Here is a 23963-nt window from a genome sequence, read left to right on the forward strand (position 1 = left end):
TCATCAACTTTTCATCAATCGTGTTGACAACCTCGAGTAGTATTGATTCTCGTTGGGACCAAACCATACAATTTATTCAATCAATCAGTCAGTCAGTATATTGACAATCCTCCGAACACAATAGTCTGATTTCATTTCATTTCATGTCATGTCATGGGATCAATCCAGCCACAAGGCTGAAGGACCGAGGGTCTCTTGGATAGTGATCCCAATATCTGGAACTGACAATAGTACAGCCTTGCCTGCCCAACCACTTGTCCATTGCGACGTGTATCTGATTTTCTGTCTACATGATCACGAACTACTCTTCATAGTCCCACAATTCGCACACGTCCACCACATCTCCTCCATCCAATTATGACAATTGGAACATTCCCATCCAATGGGTTTAGCATCGCGTTTTCTGGCGGCTTCGGACTCAATTCGTGCTAGAGAATCGTATGCGTTCAACCGTGGCTGAAGCGATGGATGACGTGAGGGTTTGCTGGTGGATATGATTTTAGACGAGGGGTTGTTACCTCCTCTATTCGCAGAGTTCGGGCTTCGATCTTTGAAGTTGGACTTGGATTTGGTGGAGGTGTTGTTATCATTGCCACTGTCACTGCTGCTGATATTTATATTTCTGTCAGGTGGTTGCGTCTCACAGGCACCACAGATCAGATGGTCGATAGGGTTGATTAGTGTGCAGATGTCGCACGTCCAAGTTTGAGGTTGAGGTTGTGGAGGTGCACGGGAAGGAGGTGGCGGTGGAGGTCTATTATAGGGACCGTTTGACGACAAACGGTTTGATGGATTTGGATTGGTCGAGGGGCGAGATTGTCTTTGTAGGTTCTGTTCGATCTCGAGTTGTTCTTGTCGAAGTCTGTTTGCATTGAGATTACCCGATCGACTGGACGTTGATGATGCGGACGCTGTTTCAGGCGTCGTCGTGGAGTCATCTCCAAAGGCTGCGGCATCATCTTCGCGAACCAGCTCAATCATGGCTTGGATCCACGCTGCTTCATTCTCGTCCTCCCTTTCGGCCTGTGTTCTCGACACGGTGCCACCTTTGCTTGCTGTACCGCGAGCGATTGCTTTTCCTTGGGCGGTATCATTGCCACAACCACGATCGATTGCAATTCTTTGTTCGGCTGCCCTCGCAATGATGTCTCGAACGTCTTGTCCTCGAACAATGCCCTGACCGCCGAGTCTGGTACCGCTGTTTTTGGTGCGGATCGCACGCTCTTCGGCGGCTGCGCGGGCTCTTCTCCTTACTTCGACCATGGGCACATGTCGACCACCCAGTCGATTACCATGGCCGAGGAATCCTTCCCCGGTATACCCTTTGCGAGTCAAAGCCTCGTGTTCTTCTCGAAGTCGGGTCCATAAGGCATGAAAATGTTGATTATGGGGACCATGGACAATGTGGGATAACTCATGGAGCATGGTGTCGACTATCATTTCGACTTGCATGAATTGATTCTCATCATATGGCTGCCGAAGTCTCAATTGAATCATCTCGCCACGATTGGTGTTCATCCCCAGGAGAGAAATATCAGCCGGGTAGAATTCCCCGAGAATGCCAACCCGCCAACCTCGCTGTCGCATAATCGGCTTCACAAGAGAAGCTATCTTTTTCAACAATACCAAGGCTTCGTTGGCTCGTCTCTTGTCTGACAGATGTTCGAACTGCCCTACTAACGGGTCGAGTTCTCTGCTCGACGAGCGCGACATGTTTATATGACGACGGTGGATAGAGGAAGATACTTGACGAGATGGAAGGCTGAGGGTTAAATAGGTTGATTCTATGAAACAAACAGAAGGATAGAGTACATCACTGCAGACAGAACATGTCACTGTTGGAAAGCCATGCAGCCACAGTGAGTGGTGAAGTTGGTCATCTGATTGAAGAGACCATGGGTTGGTGTTTGTAGGGAAATGAATAACAAACGATGTGAGGGAGACGCCCCGCGAATTGGGTGATTACACAATCCCCCAAGCGCCGCCAGAAGATGCCAGAAGGCCTCTCCAACGTTTGTTTAATGAAACGTAGTCTTGAAGGAGATGGAGAGTGATGATTCGTAACAAGATGACAGCCTGATTGGCGCCACCGTCGATGGAATGGCACGTGACTTTTACACTCATCAAACCCCGCCTTCCCGATTGGTTACAGTTAAACGACATACTCGAAGGCTCAGAGCGAGAGACAATCGCAGACTCGACCTTCTCACGCCACCTCACGACAAGTGTCACCGTCAAGACAAGTCGACAAAGCAAACAGTGACCTCGATCCCACTCGAAGCCATGACGAGCGACGATCAACAATTCCTCGACTTGGTATGTCATATGCAACAGTGCCACTTGATATCCGCGATCAATGTCACTGCCTGACACACCTTGCTAACCTGTCCCGCAGCTCGCCAGTGTTCCCCAGGACATAGCCCACTATGGAAGTCGTATTGCCGACTACATCGAGAAACATACCAATACTATAGCCTCCGACATCCGCGATGCCATTGACTCGGCCACGTGGATTCCCGACTCTCTACGTCCCCTCCGTCAACCAGGTACCGGACCTGGAGCATTCTTCACTCGTCCTCCTCCACCTCCACAAGGTTTCTTGGAAAAGACTACCGCATGGGTGTCCAGGAACAGAACTGCGCTCGCCATCGTGGTTGCGTCCACTGGGACTTGGGTCTACCTAGTCTACCGGAAGAAAAAGGCGCATGCAAGGAAGAGGAGGGCAAAGAAACTCCCCAATGGAGCCAAAAAAGAGATTGTCGTGTTAGCGTGCTCGACCTTCCATGATGCTCTGACCCGGTCACTGGCACTTGACCTTGAAAGACGAGGCTATGTTGTCTATGTGACCGTCTCCTCCACCGAAGAAGACTCGTTAATTCAACAAGAGGCCAAAGCTGACCTCCGCCCTCTGTGGATTGACCTCACTTCCACCGTTCCCAATCCCACCGTCGACATTCATCCCAACCTTGAACCCATCCGAGAATTACTCACCAAGTCTTCTCGCCCTTCCTCACCGCACTCGGGTCGCACCGCTGGGGGATCCTCTCTGGGAAACATGACACTTGCAGGCATAGTCGTCTTTCCTGGGTGTTCCGGATATGCCGAGGGACCCCTCGCATTGCTACCTCCCAGTGACTTTGTCGACACCCTCAACACACGCCTTGTCAGTCCTGTACTCACCGTTCAGCAATTCCTCCCTCTCCTCGCAAATCATTCTACTGATCCCAAATCACCTTCGAGTATTGTCATTGCATACCCATCGATCCCTCGATCCCTGTCATCGCCTCGGCAAATCCCTCAGTCTCTCGTGACAAGTTCATTATCAGCCTTAGCATCAAGCCTCAGGCGAGAAATCAAGGTCGCCAATGCGAACATCACCGTCAGCGAATTGAAACTAGGCAACTTCGATATGGGTTCCGTCTCGACCGCACGAGAACCCCCCTTCCAGAGCACTGCCCGATTAGACCCTGCCAACTCGGCACTGACACAAACGCCCCGAACACACTGGCACAGCTCGCAACGAGCTGCCATTCAAAGACGGACTCTTGGCCAAAGGAGTTTCATTCGAGGCAGTTCAGCTCGAGATTTCCACAATGCCGTCTTTGATTCACTAGCCCCACCACAGACATTCAAGGCCTTTGGCCGGTTCGAATGGCAGAGCAAAACCAGATCGGACGTGACTTTTGTTGGAAGTGGTGCTCGTCTATACGATATCATTGGTTCGACTCTCCCGGGAGGTCTTGTGTCTTGGATGATGGGGTATCGACCACAACATCGGACCTTTGAAGCTGAAAGGCCTCCTACCATACCTGCTTCGCAGCCTTATGGTATCAAGTCTGAGTCGTCGGGCTTTGGCACACCGGTGGGCTCGACTCCTCCTGCTTGGGGAACACTTTCTGCGAGTAGTGAGAGTGGTTTATGGGAGAAGCTGTAAATCAACGCCAACGTGTGAGGTCGAGGGAGACGGCACAGGGTTTCTGATGGGTTCTGCTTGGGTTGATTGACTGTGGTTATGGATGAATCTATATTACTATTATTACTACCAAATCTCTTCTTCTCAAGAATCTCTATGGATGGGTTCTTTATCACGGCCCTGCTACTCATCTTTATATATATGTATATGGTTGAACGAAAGAACGAACCAAGGAATGAATAAACCAACTCTTCTTACTCCAAAGATGATACACTTTATTGGTGTGCTTCGAGAAGATACTATGTATATCTATGACTCGAGCCATGTAGCATGTTTCTGATGAATTATGTACAGTGTGTCCACTCCTATCTTCTCATCCTTCACTCACTCGCCTCTCATCTCTGCCTTGTCACTCGAGCTTTGATCGTAACGCAACGACGCCACCACCACCACCACCACCACCACCACCATGCGATTCATGATTCATTCGAGTCACTCTCTTGACTTTGACCCCGCGTCTTCCGCCTGGTGTTGAGTCACCTTTGAAACACGGTGCCCCCGTGGGAACGTGTAGCTGTTAGTTATCGCGTGCGTTACAGGATAGTGAAGATTGTGAGGGAGGAAAGGAGGGGTTGCGGTGGTGATGGATATATAACCGCCATGATGACCATCTGGTCTTTCAACCCAAGACTCTTTCCCTCCCTCTTTTTCTTTCTGAGTCTCGTTCGTATCTCTAGCTCTCGTTCATGAGTCCATTCCTTGATTGAACCAGATTTGTTCTTGGTCATCCATCTTTTGATCCCTCTTCTGGGTCTATCTCCTGCCATCACAGTCATTCTACCTCTTTGTTGGACTGAGCTTCCGTCACCCTGTATTGGGAGTGTCGTTCTCTAGTCGAGTCGAGGGCAAGTCCGACGTCCGACTTGCTCGAGGATCAGAACTCATCCATCGCCTTGCCGTCCCTTCCTTCCCCCCTCACTCACCTAGATTCATGTCTCGACCACACCTTTTTGATCAGTCATCGTCCTCGACATTGGCGTCCTCGAGCCATGGCCCCTCGCCAGAGACGCCATCGTTCACTACGGTGCCTACTGCCGAGGACCCGCTCACGTTTTACATCCAAAACAGCGATATCCCCGACGGAGCAATCCATCATATGAACGAACCGCTCAACGAGATACCGACAGCCCCTCCTGTCGCACTCAGACGACCGAACGATCCAGTGAAGCGCACATTCACTTTGAAGATCCTCGAGCCTTGCATCTTCTATGTGCAATTCCCCTGTGATCTAAACTGTCGGAGCATGGGCATCTGCATTCATTTTCAATTTGTCATCGGGGCCAAGAAATGTCCTGATGGTTTGCGTTGCGATATCTGTGTAAAGGAGGGTGTTGAGGAGGTACGTACCTGTGGCAGTGGTACGAGTTTGGGCCCTTGTGCGATTTGTCGTTTCTGTTTTTTTTTTTTCGTTTCTCTTTCTTTTTCCGCCTACTTATCTGATGATTTGATTCCCCTTTCGATTCTCCGTCAAGATTGCCACCGTTATGTCACAAACTGACAAACCACGGCGCCCGGGACCGGGAGGGGAGGGGTGTTCTTTCTATGCGTCGAAAGCCATGCATCCTGTTGAATGCCCTAGATTAAAGAGCCCGCAAGGGATGCTGTCCAAGGGCCGTGATGATGATGCAAGAACTAACATTTGTTCATCACAACCTGCAGGCTATCACAGCGAACCGCAAATGCCCTCTGCATCAGATTCGGAATCAGGCCAACCCGATCAGCAGCCGACCGGAAGACTTCTTAGCCAACCAGACACAAAAGGCTGTGTGTGAAGAAATCTTGCTGCGGTCGGTTTTCTGTCAGTGGGATGACCTCTCTCCTGGTCCAACCCTCTCTCCTGGTTCAACTTTGGCAGCCTCACCAAATCCCGGAGCTCATGGAAATGTCCAGGGTGGAGTTACGCATCTGCAGGATACGAGTGGGTTTGAGAATGATCTTGGTAATGAAGCTTTCATGGGTTTCAACAATACTGGTGGTGGCGGAGGTGGGATGAGTATTGGTGGCGGTGGCAGTGGTAACGATGCGCAAGGCCAACTCATGGACACATCCGAGTTGGAAATGCCAATTGGCTATGCATATGCGACGGGCGACAACTGACTGCCGCGTGGCATTACTCCTCCAATGTTCTGCCCAGTCTTGCTGAGACGATGCATTGGGCAGGGACAGCGCTTGTACTGTTTGATGTAGGTTCGATTCCACATTCAGGACCGTTTATCTTTTGGGGGGATGGTTAGATTGTGCCTCGAGATTAGCCATCTGGTATTGTGAGACTAAAGCTGAGATTGGGCTTTTCATCAACACTGTATAACGCGGGGAGTTGCAGTCATGATTAACTCTGATTGACTCAACTAGGTTTGAGCATGCATTCTGGCCAATGCAAGAAAATGGACTTTCGAGTTTAAGCCTTTGGTCCACAGTGTTTCGACCAGGGTCCGTTATCGGCCAGTCACTTTGAACAGAATGACTGTGAATGGAAATGATTATCATGTTATTGTTGCAGTATACCATATAGGGGCATCTGCCTGAACCGATGGTTATCGGACAGAGGTCGATACACAAGGTTTAGATTACGTGGTAGCAGAGGTGTTTGGGAGTGAACGCATCCTTGTTCCCAGCTCATCAATCAAAGCCTTGTAAGATTGTTATTAGCATATGCTTGGGCCAGAGCTTGGAACTTTGGAGATTCTTCTTTTTAAATGAGCTACTGCGATGAGTACGTTGTGGTTGGTAGGAGTCTCTGACTAGGAAGGTAGGTTAGCGGTTGGGTATAAGATCGGTACCGACATTAGTAGACTGTTAGGGTCGCAATGACAATGTGTCTCATGTCAATCATCTTCAGTAGACGGCACAAGAGGTCGCCGTGAGGTGAAATTGGTCCTGAGAATGTATGTAAACAATCAATGCCCGATCAGGCTGGGCCGCAACGATGTCATCGCTCTCCACGGATAGGATGTGAGATGGCATGAATGTCACAACGAGTGGATAACGAGGTACGGTAGAGAGGTAGGCTGTGCCAACGTGACAGTGTACTGGTACAGGGCCGATGAGATGGATATCTGACCAAGTGCGGATTTCAACGGTTGATGTTGGACAGGGGTTGGCATATTTGACGTAGCCATTGACATGCCTGTTTCATTATGACAAGACGGCAAATCAGCAACGGTGGATCTGTTGACATGGAATGGGCATGGGTCAGGGAGGCGAGGTGACGGTCGACACTATTACGACACAGACTGATGTGTACTCCGTACAGGCATAGTATGGTGCTAGTCTGGTCTTCAGCAATGGAGTCCATTGATCAAGGCGGTGGGATGCTGTACTTGGTGAAGATAATACGTCGTTGGTCGTGGTCGCTGGGTGAGATTGCAGGAAGCCAAGGCTGTTGCGCAGGCAGGATTTCAATGGGGTTGCCGCCCGATCAAGGAGGAAGGGCCAGTGGCTGGAGGATCGTGCACATCCATCGATGATGGGGATAGTTGTTCCATGGGTGTTTCAACGACGTGAAGGACTGGAATTCGCAATGGCACAACGTATGTTGTTGTTGAAACGGGCACGAAGGGGGCCTGTGCTGTGATGTCTGTCCAGTGGGAAGATTGAAGGTGGACTGTGCTACTACGGAGTATGCACTGGCACGGCAAGAGCAAGGGAGGTGGAGCAGGAAGTCACCAACCGTTGAACATCAATATCGGTGGAAGGCGCCACTGACGTAGTTTGGGCCACCCCCCGCAACCCCTACACCCCTACCGCATTGACCGCGTACTGTTGCTACTTACTGCAAATCTGGCTGCCCACCGCCGCCCAGATCGAGAGACGCTACAGTACGCATTACTCCAAACAGTATGCATCTACATCTTCGTCTTGTGGCTTGCGTCGTTCGGCGTATGCCTTACACCGGACTGGTTTTGTAGCCCCGGCTAGAGGATGACGATCAATAACGGGTCGTGTCCACCTTCTCCTACCAATTCAAGAATTCGTCAACCCAGCGACTACTCTGACATCTGCCCAAACATCAGACAGGGAGAGGGGTCCTACGGGGGCCCTGGAGCACTGGAGCACGGGGAGATAAACATGTGTTGTATTCGCCTGTGACACAGCCCGCAACTGAAGCAAATTGCCAGCATTATTGGCTGCAGGTTTTGTCGGACCCTAAGTATGCGGATGCGGATGCGGATGCGTCGACATCTGCAGCGATGACGTCATCGGCCAGCTCTTGCTCACGTGACTAGTCTTGGACGACATAGCTCCTACACGTGAGACGCTATGAGGATACTGGGAAATGGCAATGCCATGAACTAACGATAGGCGCGAAGATTCCCAAAGGTCAAGGACGAGGGCATTTGATATGCATAGATTTGCTATCTATTACCAGCGTGTCCTGGTACTAACGGCCCTCTAGGTTCTGACGGCAGACTTGGTCAAATGCCTAGCAGCTCCCATCGTTTGGACATTAACCGACTCATGCCACCATATCTTGTAGATGATCAAGACACGCAAGCTCAACTTGTAACATCTGCATGCTATAAGTGCACAATAACAATTCTCCGCGTCGTTGCGGAGTGTGACCGACTCGTTCCTCCAACCAAGCACAAAGCTACATGCTTTGTTGGTCATTCCTGGGTATCAATGTGGTCGTAAACTAAATAATATTTCTGGTCAAATAGCGAGTGTCGAGAATCGAAATTCGGCTGTGCAGACTGTGTCATGAGCCTGAGACGGCCTCGGAGCTTCTCATTCTTCTATAGCCTGACGAACATTCGCCGGGAGAAAACGCGTGGCGGGATGATCAGGAAAGGGATATGTTGTACAAGAGGGTCGGAAATTCAATGCGACATGACTTTGTCAAATAACAATTTTGAATACCGCCGCTGATCGGCGGGCCAGCATCTACTCCTCAACGTCGGAGTGGCTGGCGTTGGAAGCGGAGTCGCCTTTGTGAACCTTTTTGTGCCGGCGAAGGTTGCTGACCACAGAAAAGTGGCGACCACAGCCGTCGACATCGCAGGCAAATGGCTTCTCACCCGTGTGGCTGTACATGTGAGTTTGAAGAGAGCTTGGTCGTGTAAACCGCTTCTCGCAAACTCGACATCTGTGCTTTTTCTGCGTATTGGGAGCCATTTTAGATGAAAATTGGCCCATCATCGTAGAAGGAGCTGGGGGGCCCAAAGGCACTCCCATCATTTGAGAAGGGCGGGGTAACGTCCGAGAGTTGGCCATGGACTCGTAGCCAGCATCTGAAGCGGCCGAGCTGTAGTCGGTTGCGCTATCCGTCACCGAACCGACAGAACTAGGTGCGTAGTAGGGATACCCTCGCCCAGACTCGTTCGAGATGGATGAGTGATTGGAGCTGGTGTGAGGAAAGCCATACGCATCAGTTGAGCCGCGTTGGGCGCGAGCTTCGTAGATGTTGCGAGGCGTCAAATCCTGGATGCCCTGATGACCAAGGCTGGAATGGCTCAGGGCCAGCATGTTGCGAGACGCGTCGAGGTCAGCATAGCTCGCGTTGGCTGCTCTCGCGTTCTCTGAACTAAGTCTTGTCAGCGGCGAGTAACCGAGAGAGTCGTCAGATACATACGTGTCAGACGACAGCTTTCTCTGTTGTTGCTGCTGCTGTTGTTGCTGGTGAAGTGACTGAGCATAGTTGAGAGATGAATATGATGGTGCATATGATGATGAGGTTGCAGGGTAGGTTTGCTCGCCATAGGTAGAGCGAGGAACGTCTTGATAACTCAGTAAGTCGGGGCCTTGCAATCCACTGGTAGAGTATGCGCTACCTTGAGACATTGATCCAGAGACTGGAGGAAGATGAGTGTAAGGAATGGTCATGCCTGGTCGGGAGTTGTCTGTCTTGGAGAGCGAAGGAAAAGACGACGATGATGTGACTGTGTGGGGAGGCCACGGGTCGTTGAACTGAGGTTGAGTATGCATGTTGCTTGAATACATTTGGTCGTAACCCATGCCACCGTACTGTCGACCCTGGTTGTCAATGACCATCGTCATGAGGGCGGCGACGTTGGGGAGATTTCAATAGCTTAAGGGTGTAAGTTTGAGATGATTGCCACAGGCGGCGACAAGCTGGAGTGAATGGCAGTGATGAGCCTAGGTATCTTCGTTCCTAGAACGGTATGAAGATGATCCAAGTTTCGAGGGGATCAGCAAAGGTTATGTAGAATACCCTGTGGGGAGCCTGGAGGTGGGCAGTTGGGAGCTGGATCCACCCAGGATCTGTGCTGATCTTGTTCGGATTGCGTCGATGCTTGGAGGCTGATGGGTGAATGGGCCCCTTTCCTCTCTGATAGCAAAATGGCTTTGCTCCGGAGGATTTCAATTCTCAAACAAGTTCGGCGAGCGGCAGATCGACAGGATTGGTTGTTTGAGTTGAACACTGGCTTTTGGTGAGCCAGGCAAGAATAGGCTCGACGATGAAAGAGCCCTTGGGTCGGGTCTGTAGAATGCTTATGGACAGCTCTCTGGTCAGGAACATGTGATGTTGTCCAACGTGCTAGCTTTATTCAAAACCCGGGTGTCTCTGACAGGAGGGTTGATGTTTCAGAGGATGGAATGCTGCTGAATACTAATATATGTGCAAGTGTCTGGGAGCGGGGGGATTCAAGGTAGATAAGTTTGTTCGTTGAATGAGTGCCAAAGATGATGCTTGGGTTCACGGTCTCTTACGTCGTGGGCGTTCAGAAAGGCTTTGGAACATTGCTAATAAATCTTGGACATGCATGATGGCACTGTCTACATTTCCCTTGAAATGCAGGGTGTTTAGATTCGAAAACGGTGGTTGGATATAGAGGAGTGGAGCGACTTAGCGACCGATTGTGTGAGTGGTGGAGGACGATGCGCCAGCCCGGAAGATGAAGGTTCAGTGGAGACGGCCAGGGTGACACTCGAACGAGACTGGAGGGTAGGTGGGTTAGCAACTGGGATTTGAGCAGTGTCCGATTGAGGGCAACAGAGTGTGGGTGAAGTGTGTATTCCGTACCTAGTCAGCTAGCATCTCCAACGTGAGGTTCCTGCTTCACGGATGGGTCATCTAGTGGCCAGTGGCGACTCAACCTGGAAGTCTCAGGGCATCACTGAGTGGGAATCGATGTCATTCTGTCGAAACCCTGCGGGCTCATGAGGCTTCGTGGGCTTGCGGCTTGAAGCTAGACCAGGGTATGAGGTGGGGAGGCGCTGGAAGCCAGGGAGGGGTCCTGCGTTGGTGATACGGAGTCCAGCACGGAGGATTAAATCACAAGGGAAGATTGAGGGTCTTGCTTTAGCCTGTGCATGATGATGGAGGCTTGGGCTGAGTTTGGGCAATCACGGCAGCAGAGAAAAGAACCGAATGAGAAGTGCGTCAGTGGGTGGGCCTTTGACTCTTTTGGAGCAAGTCGTCGCTGTTTAGCGCAGGCGACTGCTCGATGGAGGCTTGAACTCTAAAGAGGTAGCGTTGGGACGCTTGGGCACCGTGGACACTCTCATTACGGAGTAGGTACTTGCACCACTGGCCTGCCGCCTGTAGCTTGGACTGTAGGCGGTAGGCGGTAGGCGGTAGGCGGTAGGCGGTAGGCCTCGGGCTGGAGGTAACGACTACGAGCATGCTACGCCGGCCTGTCGACCCACCATCCCAAAAGTCGGAGCAAAACAGCGATGGTCAAGGGCTGCAGCCACCCCGTTACTGGATGTGACCTTGCCGTTTGAAGAAAAAACGTAGGCGATATATCACAGCCAAGTGAGCCCAAAGTGGACATGTCCTTGGAATCGGAACCTGGAGAGTGATGGTTGTCAGCACCAAAGAGGGCTTTTAATTATCCATGTCCATAGCGCTAGCATTGGGGACTTTGAAGCAGACAATTCCCCATTGAGCATGATCTGTCAAAGTCGAATTGACCTGATCCCAAGAGAGGATTTTCAGGTCAAGCATCCAGCAAGCATGCCATACATGCGGATCACAGCGGGGTGTCTTGGGTGCTTTCTGTACCTGGGATTCGCTGTACTGGGGTAAAGACTGGTGGTTAAATCTGCGCATTGGGCTGTCAGTAAAGCATTGAGTGCTGCACGGGTATATGCTCCAAGCCTAACAGTGGCCATCAAGTGGCGCCTCCCCGTACAGCCTCCAGGCGCTGAAAGGGTCTCCGTGCGGGCGACAGGATTGACAGATGGCCTGGCGCGCCTAGTGGGAAATGTTGGTACGGAGTACTCGGTCCTTGATGTCCCCCCGGAATCCAGTGCCCCGTGCCCGCCATAAACCCCCTCAACATCGAAGGAGAGCAGGCCATTCATCATTTGGTTGAGCTGGAGGTCAAAATCCAACAAAGCAACATCATTCGAAGCATCACTCGTGCATCATGAACAGGGCTTGAAGCCATGGGGTCTACGCATTTGCATATTGGTGTGTATGCTGTCCGACCCAAGATCTAATCGGATAAGTCAACCCTGACCAATTTTGTGGCTTGCAGGTGGGCCGGGGCCTGATCTTGGGTGGATGGCTTGAGGACGTGCAAAGACTCCAACCCTCGAGCTTAGATTCAGCCACCTACGCAGCTGTGATGCCCTACCAAACTTTCAATTGACGCCGTTCCCCTCATTCTTGTTGAGGTGCCAGTGGGTGCCCAGTTGGCACGGGGAGTGCTAAACTCGTCGTGGTAGTTGTGTGTGTCTAAAGTACGCAAAGCACCAAGCTACCAGGCTAGCACTCCCTACCCCGTCGTGCCCATCGATGCCTGTCCGTCCTCTATGCTACGCTGACCCTGGAATAGCGTAATGTTCTGACCTTCTTTCTTGACCATAGCCTGTGAGACTCTAGCCTTGAGGCCTGGGGACAGTCTCTACTCCGTATGCCTGGTTGGTTGGCCTTCTCCACATACACTATCCTCCATCCTTCCAGCCTCAAATGTGCCCGTCGGATGTTAGCTCGAAAGGCTTGTGTGCCGATAGCCGGACACTCTTGCATTCTGTTCGGAACTGAGTGTCCTTTCGACTCGTCGCAATTTAGAACCCAGATCACCAGACACAATAGGCGTATGTGTGCGAGTGCGTGTGTCCTACAGTAGCATTCCAAACCATAACATTTCTGATATTGACATGTCGAGTGAAGTGCATGAACCTGGACCCGAGCTCCATTGCAGATCATTGTCTATCAACCTGGGGAAGCTGCGACAATCATTCGCACGTGAGAACCTTGAGTTTGACTCTGGTTCCAATACCAACGACCTGGTTGACTTCAACTAATGTTTCGCACTGTGCACGCATGATCCTTCACATTCCATGGAGATGGATTGCAATGAACTTGCTCAATGTTCTGGGTTACAATTGTCGTCATGTCTCAAGAATTTTCTCCGAACTGGATGGGGCTTAAAGTTAAGCTTTCTCACTCGAAGAAGGCCGGGTCTCTTCAGGATTTGGATGTTGTAGGCTGAATCTACGGAGCTATGAGTACGCCGGTCTCCAGAGCCACCAACAAGGTTTCGTTTCTTTAGTCTACTCCCGTACTCCTTAGACGCTGCGCGACTTGGTATGAGATCAGTCTCCGGCCGTCGGATTCACTTGTGCCCAAAATATTGATTGGTTGTTCGTTCTTATCGCTTTGGTGCAGGACCTTGCCCACCGCATCCTTACCCTCAACGCAGATTGAGCATCAAATTGGCCGGTCCATTCCATCAGGCTCTGGCGCTTGCTTGTTGACTTTGTCAACCTCATTTATCGAGTGGGTTTAAGCCGCTGAAGCAAAAGGTGCCACTTGCACAACTTGTTTGACCCGCCCATGTCCGTTTTGGAGGCTGTGCAGCCTGTGCTCTCGAGACGTGAACATCAAATCTACGGGTTATGGACAGTGGATCAAATCTGAAACGACGCCATCCTGGACCACCGCCGGGGGGTTTTACAGATTACTGTTAGCGTGGTTGGCTAGTGTCCGAGTGGCGTCCGGCTGCCCTCCCCTGCCCAAGGGCCTCAACCTGGCGTTTGCGCCTGTACGGACCGCCCACGGGGCTTTGCTTGGGGAGGCTTCAGTTGACTGGACAAGTCGTGATAAGGGTCTCAGGCTCCGGGTCACGGCGAACGTCATCTCACAACTTTCATGGTGTACGGGCTTCCGATGCCATTGGGCCACCCACTACCATCACATCCATTTCCTTGTCAATCGCCAACATCGACACTGCAGTCGTAAGTAGCTGCACGGGACTTATCACAACAACAATTAACAATGCATCAATTGAGAGATGGTGGGCACTGGTCAATTGCACTTTCGGACCATTATCGCGCGAGATGCAATAGCCATTGATAAATTGTTGCTGGTGGTGGTGTATACGTATGTGAGTGGGTGTCAACACCCAGGTCCCTGCCTCGAATGCATTCATTGCCTAGGCATTACGTTTACCACTCCTCAAACTCTTAGAGAGCATTTTCTTGATCATAATCCAAAAGCCAGGGGGTTGTCCAGCCTGACGATTCGAAGATGCTGTTGCCAATAACATACATTTCTATTGTTTCTTCATGTCACATACATGTAGGGATGTGGGATAGCGGTCTGCAGGGCCTTGGTGGTGGCGCTCTTGCAACCTGGTCGAGTTTGGGGACAAGGTGGAGGGACTGAGGCCTCCAAGTCGACTCGATCCGGCGACTGTGTTAACACACAATTGTTGGATGCGGCTAAACTGTTAATTGTAGGCTCTTGGGGCAGCTGCTTTGGTTGAAGCTCGAGGACTTTGCATCCCCAAGGCCCGCTAACATCACGACCCCAAAACGACACTTGCATGCTTACGGCCTATGAGGCCATGACCAAGAAATATATTTCCGACTACCTATCTATCATGCCTATCTAGCTGTGCATGAAGGTGTCGTGAGAGTCTTGTCTTTCTCAAAGCATCCGGCCGGCCGGCCAGCCGGCGCAAGACTTGACGTTCAGCCACGATCAAATCCTGCAAAGGTGGTGGTGGTTGTCTCTGCAGACTACCTACGAGTAGGTACTAGAGGTACCTACCTAGGTAAGGCACACATAACCGCCTGCCTTTCTCGTAGGCGGTGAGATGGTCTTGGAGGTACCCTAAACACCCCCTAGAGGACCCTTTGGTGGCGGCCGGGGAGCCCCTCAGTGTCTCCCCCACCAACCATTGCTCATCCAACAATCTACCTTTTGTTTCCCCATTGGCACCCCCGAACCCGCCCCCCGTCACGGCAACCGTAGGAAAGTATCTTTCGTCCATTCTGAATTCTTCACAGGCGCATAAACACACGACAAGGTACTAACCTACTCGTACTCCGCAGCCTGAAAAGGAATTCCTCAGGCATCTGGACTAACCTGCTAGGGATCCCGTATACAAACCAAATGCAACCATCGAGTGTAACCTCTGCCAACCTCCAAGAACCCACTGTGCCACCTTGCCAGGACCACCTGGGATCAACGTCTGTTTCTCTTGTCCTCAGCCGCCATTCGCTCGCTTGTTCTGTCGACAATGCACCCCGACTACGTCAGTGCTAAAGCCGATAAACAAAATGCAAGTATTGTACCTAATGTGCTGTCCAAAGTACTGCCAAAGTCCAGGACACAGATTTCCGTACTCAGTACTTAGTGCCTATCCTAAGGTACCTTAGGTGCTTAGGTACATATGTGGCTGCCGAAACCCCCCTCCAAATCATCATTTCTGCGACTTGGCCAATAGTGAAAGAATCAAAAAGGGTCAGTTTGTAGCCTTTAGGTTTAGCTGCCAGTGGCTTCTCTTTCCTGGCAGCTCCCAGCTTCTTAGCAACAAAGCAAGACAGAACTCTCATTTCTTCGAGGTTTCTGACGCCTGACACCTGACTGAACCTTGCGTTGAGGAAAAAAGAAACAGAGATCGACGCCAGAATCTCCTCCCCCGGAACTGTCTTGTTCTTCTTGCTCCCACCCCAATCTGTCCGCCGTTATCGTACCCTGTCGATCATTGCAGATCCGGGTTCCTCAGCGCCTCAAAAGACTTTTTGTGGCGAATAGTTACCATACCAATCCATCCCCTGGGGATGGGAATCTCAGATGCAGGGCAAAGCCACCAAACAGTCCTAACTTTGAACGTTTCCCACCGGGCATGCCCACCATGCAAAGCATGCCGCCAAATGTTTCCACCTAGATCTTGGTTTACTGTCATGTGTATGCAGAGTGAGAGTAGCGTCTTTGACACAACAGATCGGTCATGTCCTGTATCTATGCCATTGTGATTCCTATCGCCTCTAGAACGAGACACATCTCGAGCCCGCGTGCATCGCTAGCCTTTGTCGAAACGGGACAACGTGATTGTCAAAACTGATGACTCGGTACTGTACTACTGTTGACCTCGGTTTCTCAATATCACGTAAATATAATCAGCACTGTAAATGAGAATTAGAAAGCTCAGCGAATGTACTGTAGGTCAAAACGCATACTTTAGATGGCCACCTACGCACACCACCATCACGTTCACAATCACATTCGCGGTTACGTTTTCCCTGTCGGTGTGTACTTTCTGATCATGATCATTAATTAATGATTGAGGAGCCTCACCGACATCACTACATTTGCATCTGCATCTGCATCTACCTCTGCAGGGTGCTAATAGAGTCATCCGGTCCAGCCAGCGTGGTGCATGCATGGTCCGTTGGTCTCCCTTCTCTCCTCTCGATAGCACAATAATAAGCCCAATTGAAACGTTTCCAGTCATCACTTGGTCCATTATGGATTTCTTAGATCGGACGTCTTTCCATTTCGAGGCTCCCTGTACAATCATACATACAGAAATGATTTATCTTGACTAGGGTCGTCTACACCGCACGCACGGCACGGCGCAGCATGAGCATAAGCATAAGCTGTTATTTTTTACTACTAGTACTGTACGTATATCCGGACACATAGGACGTGTGTAGCATGGCGGAACTTGCTTCATCCGCTGGTCTGATCTGATGTAGTCACATGAGAGTCCTCACTCACATTCCACTGACTGTACATACTACTACATATACACTACTCCGTAAGTACACTGGTAGTCTCTCTTTCTTCCTTAGTCCCCATGCTCGCCTGATTTTCCTAGCGCCATAAGATGGGGAGATTGCGCTTTTTACTTTTTTACTTTCTCGCCAAAAAAATCCCGGTCGCCGGACACCGGAAGCCAGACAAGCGAGGGGAAAAGAGAGGAGAAAGGATTATGCGGCGAGTCGATGCCAATCTGACCAAGTGGACTGTTGCGACATCTTGCCGAACGCGCCAGTGTTGGTTGCTGTAGTCTGTCTCAGGTTCAACTAGTTTAATGAGAGCCTTGTCTGCGAAAAGGTCATGCACACACCACAAAGACACCACCGGTCCACAGACCACCCCAAGACACCTTGTCATTTGTACGAAATAATCCGATTCAATGGATTTTGGTGAGTGGAGTAGCGGAGAATTTCTTAGCTAAGGTAGGGTGCTCGTTGGTCATATCACAGGTCTCGGATAATAATATTGAGGGTGGATTTCAAAACGAACCGAGTACATGGGTGGGTAGTATGTAGTATGTAGTATGTAGTAGGTGGGTGGGATTTTTGTTGATTCATTCCTGCTGAGCATGAGCATGAGTGAGCAGAGAGGGACGTGATCCCCCCCCCTTCCCGATCGACCGAAGGAAATTTGAAGATTTGCTTTTCTGAATCTGTCAATCACTTATGGCGTGTGGTCCTGTCCTCAGCTACAGTCAAGCCAGGGAAACCGCTTGAGCAAAAGTCGTAAGATGGGTCGGAGATTAGGAGAGATTGATGGCACAGCCCCAAGCTGAGGATTTCTCGAGATTCTGATGCAGCCTTGTCACGTAGTGAAACTGAGATCGACGTGGTAGAACCTCTGGACTGCTCCTGTGCCTGTATCATTGACGACTAGATGATGGACAAGTCAAAATCTGAGGGCGATCCTATCTTTCTGAACGAGGAACCGCTGCTGGATGTCTCGAGAGGAAACATCTGAGGTCTGGATACGCTTCATTCTTCCGTGTCGTGCATGTTCAAAATCTTCCGAATGGACCCCCACAGAGATCGACGTGGAAATCATGTGTTCCTGGGTGGAAAGCCACGAAGCATCCCAGGATCACACGCGGCGCCGGCCTGAAATCAACGTTGCAGATGATGCACATGAGCGACATGGAAATCGAGGTACTGTATATCAAATGCTTATTTGGGTGCTGATCTTGTTGATCTCGGACATTTGAGGCTCTACTACCAATTTCCGGCAAGTCCACCATCATCAATGTTCGCCTGGTGCGTTTCGTTCGTACTAGCAATGTTTTCATACTTCGTCACTTCGCTGTCTATCCTAGATGTCAATTGAACGCGCCCAACGCCCGCGGACCTTGTACCGACGTCTGGTCACGTGATATAATACTGGAATTCCAGAATCTGATACAAGGTCAAGACTGTAAGCAGGAAATAATTCATGTCTGTTGCTCTTAATGTATCCGTTTGAGCTTTTCGGTCTGGTAGTGTAATCTGTCGTCGAATCTGTCGCTCTGCATACAACGTTAGTTGATGACCAGCACAATCAACGTCCGATATCTTACCTTTTCCGCAATTCTCTGGATCAGTTGATTTTGTTGCTCAACCTCTTCGCCGGTGGCTCTGGCCAACAGATTGAGTCGTTTGGCTGCGCCGGACAAATCATCCAGATTGCGGTCTATCTCATTCTCCATGGCGTCGTCCTCGCTATCAGCCTCAAACTGATACTTGGCGCGCTCAGCGAGACTCGTCTTTTGCTTTGGTTGAGAGGAGACATCATCGAGACCCTTGAAATTCTGGTTCATACGTTGAGACGTTTTAAAAGCAGCCTCACGTGTGGCTTCCCGGTGCATGCGTTCTGTGTGATGTCGATCCATGATCTCTTCGTCACGCCTGGCCTTTCGATCTTTGGCGGTGAATGGGTTGTTGACGTGGACCGCAAACATGCTTCGGTTTAGTGTCTTGAGTTCTTTGGTCTTGTCCTCGGCCACATTGATGTGGTTGTTTCCAATGTCCAGGTTTCGATCTGTATTGTGCATCCGCTCTCCCTGCGCACCGAGACGAGCCAGAGTATTGCGCCCAGATTCCTCGGCTTGTGCAGCGATGCGGAGTGCATTTCGAGTGGAGGCCACATCTTGTTGTTTCATGAACTTGATCTCTTGTTTGGTGGCCTGGATGTCCTCCTCTTCTTCCTCCTCGGCCGTCAGTTGCCGGTCACCGTACGCCCCATAACTTCTATCAGCTGCCTCGTTATCTGGTTGGTATTGATAGCCCGGTGGCCCACTGGCTTGCGTGGCTTGCTGCTGTTTTTCCACACGTTCACGTGCTCCGCCGAACAAAGCATCTCGGTTGTCGTCGTTGTCCATTGAACTGCCCCCTAGACCACCATAACCACCCTGTCGTGAAGTGCCACTGGTCTGTTGAACACTTGCGTATGGATTGCTGCCCGTGCCGCTTCCTCCATAGCCATTCTGGTTTCCGAATCTTTCGGATGAATATCCTCCACCGCCATATTTGTTATCGCCTGCACTTCCTCCCATGCCAGGCCGTTGCTGACCAGGGCCGGGCAGTCCACCAGGGTAGCCACCCTGCGGTGCTCGTCCGCCGCCATAGCCAGCCTGACCTGGGCCTGGCGATGGGCCTCGTTCGGGCGGAGGCATGACGCCTGCATTTAACTTGGCCTTTGTATAAGGATCGGCGGGGATGGCTGTTTGTGCGTAAGGGTTTTGTGCGTAAGGGTTCTGGGATTGAGGTGCGGGGGATTTGTCCTTTGACCGGGAGCCGAAGAGGGCTCGTCGTCCAGATTCATTATCATCATCATCACCTTTTTTGAAACTGAACTTGCCCATGTCCGCTAATACTGGTGAAATCAAGAAGGGCAGCGATGAAGAGGCGAATTAATGGTCGAATTCGGGTTTGCAGAGGACAAAGGATGAACAAGGAGAAGAAGTTGAGTTCTTATTGTAAGGACGAGCTGAAACACGGAGCCTGCGTGTTCAAAGGGCGGTGCTTCAACGGTACGGCGGGGTTTGAACCAGGGGCGGAGTCTGACACATTCGAGAGTCCTGGCGGTGGAAGTCGAGACCCAAAAGACCAAAGGCGTTCGAATTAGAAGCGAACCACTGCGGCACTGCGGCACTGCGGCGAGTGTGACGGCGATTGTAACTGGAAGAGTGGCACGAGTGGATAGTTACGACGGAGCCACAATTTCGCCGCTCCCGGAATGGTGCTGCCTTGGGGAAGTCATGGGAGTTGAAGTTAAAGCGGCGGTCTGGCGGTCTTGGCATGTTTGATTGACCCAAGGTCGTTCCTGCCTCCAGTGACCTCCAAGAGCATCGTAGTTGCCATTTACAACTTGATATTGAGAGAATTTGACGCCCTCATCAATCATAACATGATCACTTTCCGTGCCTCAAGCTAATAGCTTGGCTGACAAGGCGATCACACTTGAATTATCCTCTCTACAGGTGATTCTTGCCTGATGGCTCCGAATATCAACAAAGAAGCCGAGTATCTGAAGAATAAAGCGAGGAAAGAACTCCTCGGACTACTTGAAGGTGTAAGTAAGGCTGAGCCCGAATACATGACTGACAGTACCGCTGACTTATGTGTCTCAGGTCCGTGGTAAGAAGAATGTGGTAATTGGAAAGGATTTGACTGGCCCGCTGGGGTTATTTGTTCAATTCTCTACCCTCAAGGAGTATGGCGTGGACAAGGTCTTTGAGCTTGAGAATGGAAACACAGACTCATCTCAGAGGAATATTGTCTACCTTGTCCACGGGGAAAAGGCCAGCATAGTTCAAGCTGTGGCAGGTGAGTGACTACCCTTCTGGATTTCAAGTAATGGACCTGAAAGAGATTGCTTGGACCGATCACACCCACTCTTCGCTTTCAATCTGGGTCCAAGAACATGGCTCAAAGTACCACACTAGACTGCCCTAGGCGGTTCAAGCTCCTCTACAACACTTCTGTTATGTGAGCTTCAAAAGGTACTGACATCTCTACTTGCAGAACAAATCAAACAGCTGTTAAGGAATGGCACGGTCGACCATGAAATCTCCATTATCTGGGTTCCCAGGCGAACCCTAGTCTCAAACAAGATCTTGGAGGATGAAGGTGTCCTGGGTGATGTCAACGTGTCCGAGCTGCCGCTCCTTTTCCTGCCTCTGGAAGACGACATGTTGTCACTCGAACAGGATGGTGCATTCAACGACCTATACTTGGTAAGCACAAACTTAATGTCTCGTCCAGAAATTCTAACTCTGTCCTAGAGACACGACCCTTCACCTTTGTATCTCGCCTCCAAGGCACTGATGCAAATCCAACAGCGACATGGACTGTTCCCGCGTATCCTTGGAAAGGGAGATAACGCTCGAAAACTCGCAAATCTTCTTCTACGAGGTCGGAAAGAACTCGATGCTGATGAGGCGGCAACACAGTATACGAGCATGCCTAGTGATTCAATTGAACAACTAATCATCATTGACCGAGATGTCGACTTTGCCACCCCAATGTTGACCCAACTTACATATGAGGGTCTGGTCGATGAGCTCGTTGGAATCAAACACAATCGAGCAGAGGTTGACTCCTCTATCGTGGGAGCAGCGCCTCAAAGGCAGCAACCTACTGGGTCGTCTACCACATCTCCGCAACCAGCAGTTCGCCAAGGGTTGAAGCGTAGGATCCAGCTAGATTCGTCAGACAATCTTTATTCCCAGCTACGATCTTCGAACTTTGCCCTCATTGGACCGACATTGAACAAGATTGCACGTCGACTCGAATCTGACTATGAAGGTCGTCACAACGCAAGAGGTATCAATGAATTGCGAGACTTTGTCAACAAATTACCCGGCTTCCAACAGGAACATCAATCACTCGCAGTGCACACCAACCTTGCCGACGAGTTGACCAAATATACACGATCCGACACATTCGGTCGAGAGTTGGAAATCCAACAGAACCTAGCAGCAGGAACCGACCCCGTATACCAGCATGACAACATTGAAGAACTCATCTCTCGTGATGTCCCAATTTCTACAATACTCCGTCTGTTGTGTCTAGAATCTACGGTTGCTGGAGGCCTTCGTCCAAAGGATCTGGAGTCGTTTCGAAGGCAAATTCTCCATGCATACGGCTATCAGCACCTTTTAACACTTGATGCCCTGGAAAAGACAGAACTTCTACAACCTCGCTCATCTGCTTCGGCGCTGCTTCTTCCGGTAGGCGGTGGCGGGTCGCAATCAGAGAAAGGAGCCAAGACCAATTATGCGTTCCTGCGCAAAGAGCTCCGCCTCATTGTTGACGAGTATAATGAACAGGATCCGGATGATATTGCCTACGTTTACTCTGGTTATGCCCCTCTCAGCGTCCGACTTGTTCAATGCATTCTCCAGAAGCAGTATCTCCAAAGTTTGCACAAATCTCCATTGCCCCTGACGCCGACTAGTACGGGGTGGACGGGCTTTGAAAATATCTTGAAATCTGCCAAAGGCCCCACCTTCAACATTGTACAACGGCCAGTAGATGAAAAGGCAGCCAAAGCGAAACAGGTCCTAGCTGGGACCAGCGGATGGAAAACAGTCTTTGTCATGTTTGTTGGGGGAATCACTTTTACTGAAGTGGCAGCATTGAGGTTCATGGCTCGGAAGATGGTCGAGTCGGGCCAGCGAAAAAACGTTGTGATATGCACAACGGGGGTCATCAGTGGGCGGAGCATCATGGATGGACTGATAGAAAAGTCTACTCTTGGTTCAGGTCTGACAGCTAGCGGCTAGATCTTGGAAGGAGAAGCGCCTGAGGGCAAAATACTAAATTCCGCCTTGACGCCCAAGTGGTCAGTCACCCAACCGCCGTCTAAGCCATCTTCTTTGATCAACATTTCTTTGACGCTGGGGTCCTCGACCTCGACGCCCAAGCCAAACTTTTGAAACGACTCCAGCTTCAAATTGCCGACAAAGTAGAATTTGTCCATCCTACTGGTTCCGAACTGAGTTCTCAGCTTGACAGGGGCCATGTGACCCCAGGTGTGGCCTTTGTCGCTGTCCTCTTGGCCGCCACTGACCAGGTAGGCATCCTCAAGGCCGTTGTCCGAATGCAATTTATGGTCAAAGGGCTGGATGGCATTGAGATCGCCCCCAAGTACACTAGCACTGACAGCAGGATCTTTCATATGTTGAGCAGCAGTGGCGAGCTGATGTGGCCGTTTGGGAGGGTCAGCAATGAGTGATTCGAGGTGGGTGTTGCAGATGCGAAGAATGGTGCCTTTCCCCAGGTCGACATCGACAAAGAGACCATCACGCTCCATGGCCGTCTCTTGGTAGTGGACGCGGAAAACGGACTTGATGGGCAATGCCTTGGGGATCAGGGTCACGGTGCCATAGTGGCCACTCTCCCAGTGCTGGGCATTGAGGTCGGTGAGGTTATACGAGGATGTAATCCATGGGATAGACATGATCAACTCCACATCGGTCTCGAGCATTTCTTGAAGCATGATGATGGTTGGCAAGCTAGTGGAGTCCACATGTGTCTTCAAGTGCTTCAGCGCCATGGACATTCTTTCGTTGGTAAAGGACAACATAAAATCGATATTCCAAGACAGAATAGAAAATCCTGAGAATGTGGTCGTTGCTGGTCCCTGTGACAGCGAACCTTCATTCCACGTCTTGTTCTGTGCTGAATAGGTGTAATATGGCTGAGCATAGCGTTCTTGTCGCTTCCATGGATGAGATGTCTTCTTCTTTGACTCTATCAACTGAAAGATACGCAAGAGTTTAGGGTCCATGCTGATGGCTGAAGTTGACGCTTTGCGTGCAGCAGTGATATGGGACTGGATGAATGTTGGCCGAACAAGGAGAAGAGCACGAGACTTCATATAGATAAACAGAAGAAGAATCCTGCCGTGATAGACTGAGTAGTGTCACGCCTGATGTCGAGGGTGGAGGTCGATATTACCGTTCGGGGGGAATTTTCTAGTCTGACGAGACTAAATTCCCTTGACTATCCGTGACGTCGTCATATTCCAGAAGGGAAATCGGTAGAA

General features: G+C 50.6%; 5 protein-coding genes across 6 annotated transcripts; 2 read left to right on the plus strand and 3 right to left on the minus strand.

Annotated features, from left to right (window-relative positions):
* Positions 1–113: 113 nt before the first annotated feature.
* On the minus strand, positions 114–2001 carry PV10_07577 (uncharacterized protein). The gene has a single exon (XM_016372497.1). The coding sequence runs from the start codon at positions 1711–1713 to the stop codon at positions 295–297; it is 1419 nt and encodes a 472-aa protein (XP_016221829.1). The 5' UTR covers positions 1714–2001; the 3' UTR covers positions 114–294.
* A 203-nt stretch (positions 2002–2204) lies between these two features.
* Positions 2205–4159, plus strand: PV10_07578 (uncharacterized protein). Its single transcript, XM_016372498.1, has 2 exons — positions 2205–2316; positions 2396–4159. Exons 1-2 carry the CDS (start codon positions 2284–2286, stop codon positions 3932–3934), a joined length of 1572 nt encoding a protein of 523 aa, XP_016221830.1. The 5' UTR covers positions 2205–2283; the 3' UTR covers positions 3935–4159.
* A 4698-nt stretch (positions 4160–8857) lies between these two features.
* PV10_07579 (uncharacterized protein) lies at positions 8858–9970 on the minus strand (the record flags this gene model as incomplete). The annotated part of the gene is made up of 2 exons (XM_016372499.1): positions 8858–9497; positions 9546–9970. 2 exons carry the CDS (start codon positions 9968–9970, stop codon positions 8858–8860), a joined length of 1065 nt encoding a protein of 354 aa, XP_016221831.1.
* A 7824-nt stretch (positions 9971–17794) lies between these two features.
* On the minus strand, positions 17795–20006 carry PV10_07580 (uncharacterized protein). The gene is made up of 2 exons (XM_016372500.1): positions 18490–20006; positions 17795–18438 (listed from the first exon to the last, which is right to left on the minus strand). The coding sequence occupies exons 1-2, from the start codon at positions 19771–19773 to the stop codon at positions 18379–18381; spliced, it is 1344 nt and encodes a 447-aa protein (XP_016221832.1). The 5' UTR covers positions 19774–20006; the 3' UTR covers positions 17795–18378.
* Positions 20007–20264: 258 nt separating this feature from the next.
* PV10_07581 lies at positions 20265–22869 on the plus strand. Of its 2 annotated transcripts, XM_016372501.1 has the most exons (4): positions 20265–20483; positions 20542–20737; positions 20936–21147; positions 21196–22869. In XM_016372501.1, exons 1-4 carry the CDS (start codon positions 20406–20408, stop codon positions 22696–22698), a joined length of 1989 nt encoding a protein of 662 aa, XP_016221833.1. In that variant the 5' UTR covers positions 20265–20405; the 3' UTR covers positions 22699–22869. The 2 variants fall into 2 exon arrangements, with proteins under 2 accessions (XP_016221833.1, XP_016221834.1); XM_016372502.1 differs by lacking the exons at positions 20265–20483; positions 20542–20737 and having other exon boundaries at positions 20874–21147.
* Positions 22870–23963: the final 1094 nt, after the last annotated feature.

Source organism: Exophiala mesophila (assembly GCF_000836275.1).
Source record: "Exophiala mesophila strain CBS 40295 unplaced genomic scaffold supercont1.5, whole genome shotgun sequence".
NCBI classification, from domain to species: domain Eukaryota; kingdom Fungi; phylum Ascomycota; class Eurotiomycetes; order Chaetothyriales; family Herpotrichiellaceae; genus Exophiala; species Exophiala mesophila.

Excerpts from the sequence above, each read along its gene's own strand:
- PV10_07577 (XM_016372497.1), bottom strand. The coding sequence starts at position 1,713 with ATGTCGCGCTCGTCGAGCAGAGAACTCGACCCGTTAGTAGGGCAGTTC.
- PV10_07580 (XM_016372500.1), bottom strand. The coding sequence starts at position 19,773 with ATGGGCAAGTTCAGTTTCAAAAAAGGTGATGATGATGATAATGAATCT. Across the intron at positions 18,439-18,489 it reads TCCAGAGAATTGCGGAAAAG|AGCGACAGATTCGACGACAG; the intron begins GTAAGATATCGG and ends CGTTGTATGCAG.
- PV10_07578 (XM_016372498.1), top strand. The coding sequence starts at position 2,284 with ATGACGAGCGACGATCAACAATTCCTCGACTTG. Across the intron at positions 2,317-2,395 it reads ATCAACAATTCCTCGACTTG|CTCGCCAGTGTTCCCCAGGA; the intron begins GTATGTCATATG and ends CCTGTCCCGCAG.
- PV10_07581 (XM_016372501.1), top strand. The coding sequence starts at position 20,406 with ATGGCTCCGAATATCAACAAAGAAGCCGAGTATCTGAAGAATAAAGCG. Across the intron at positions 20,738-20,935 it reads CATAGTTCAAGCTGTGGCAG|AACAAATCAAACAGCTGTTA; the intron begins GTGAGTGACTAC and ends CTCTACTTGCAG. Across the intron at positions 21,148-21,195 it reads CATTCAACGACCTATACTTG|AGACACGACCCTTCACCTTT; the intron begins GTAAGCACAAAC and ends ACTCTGTCCTAG.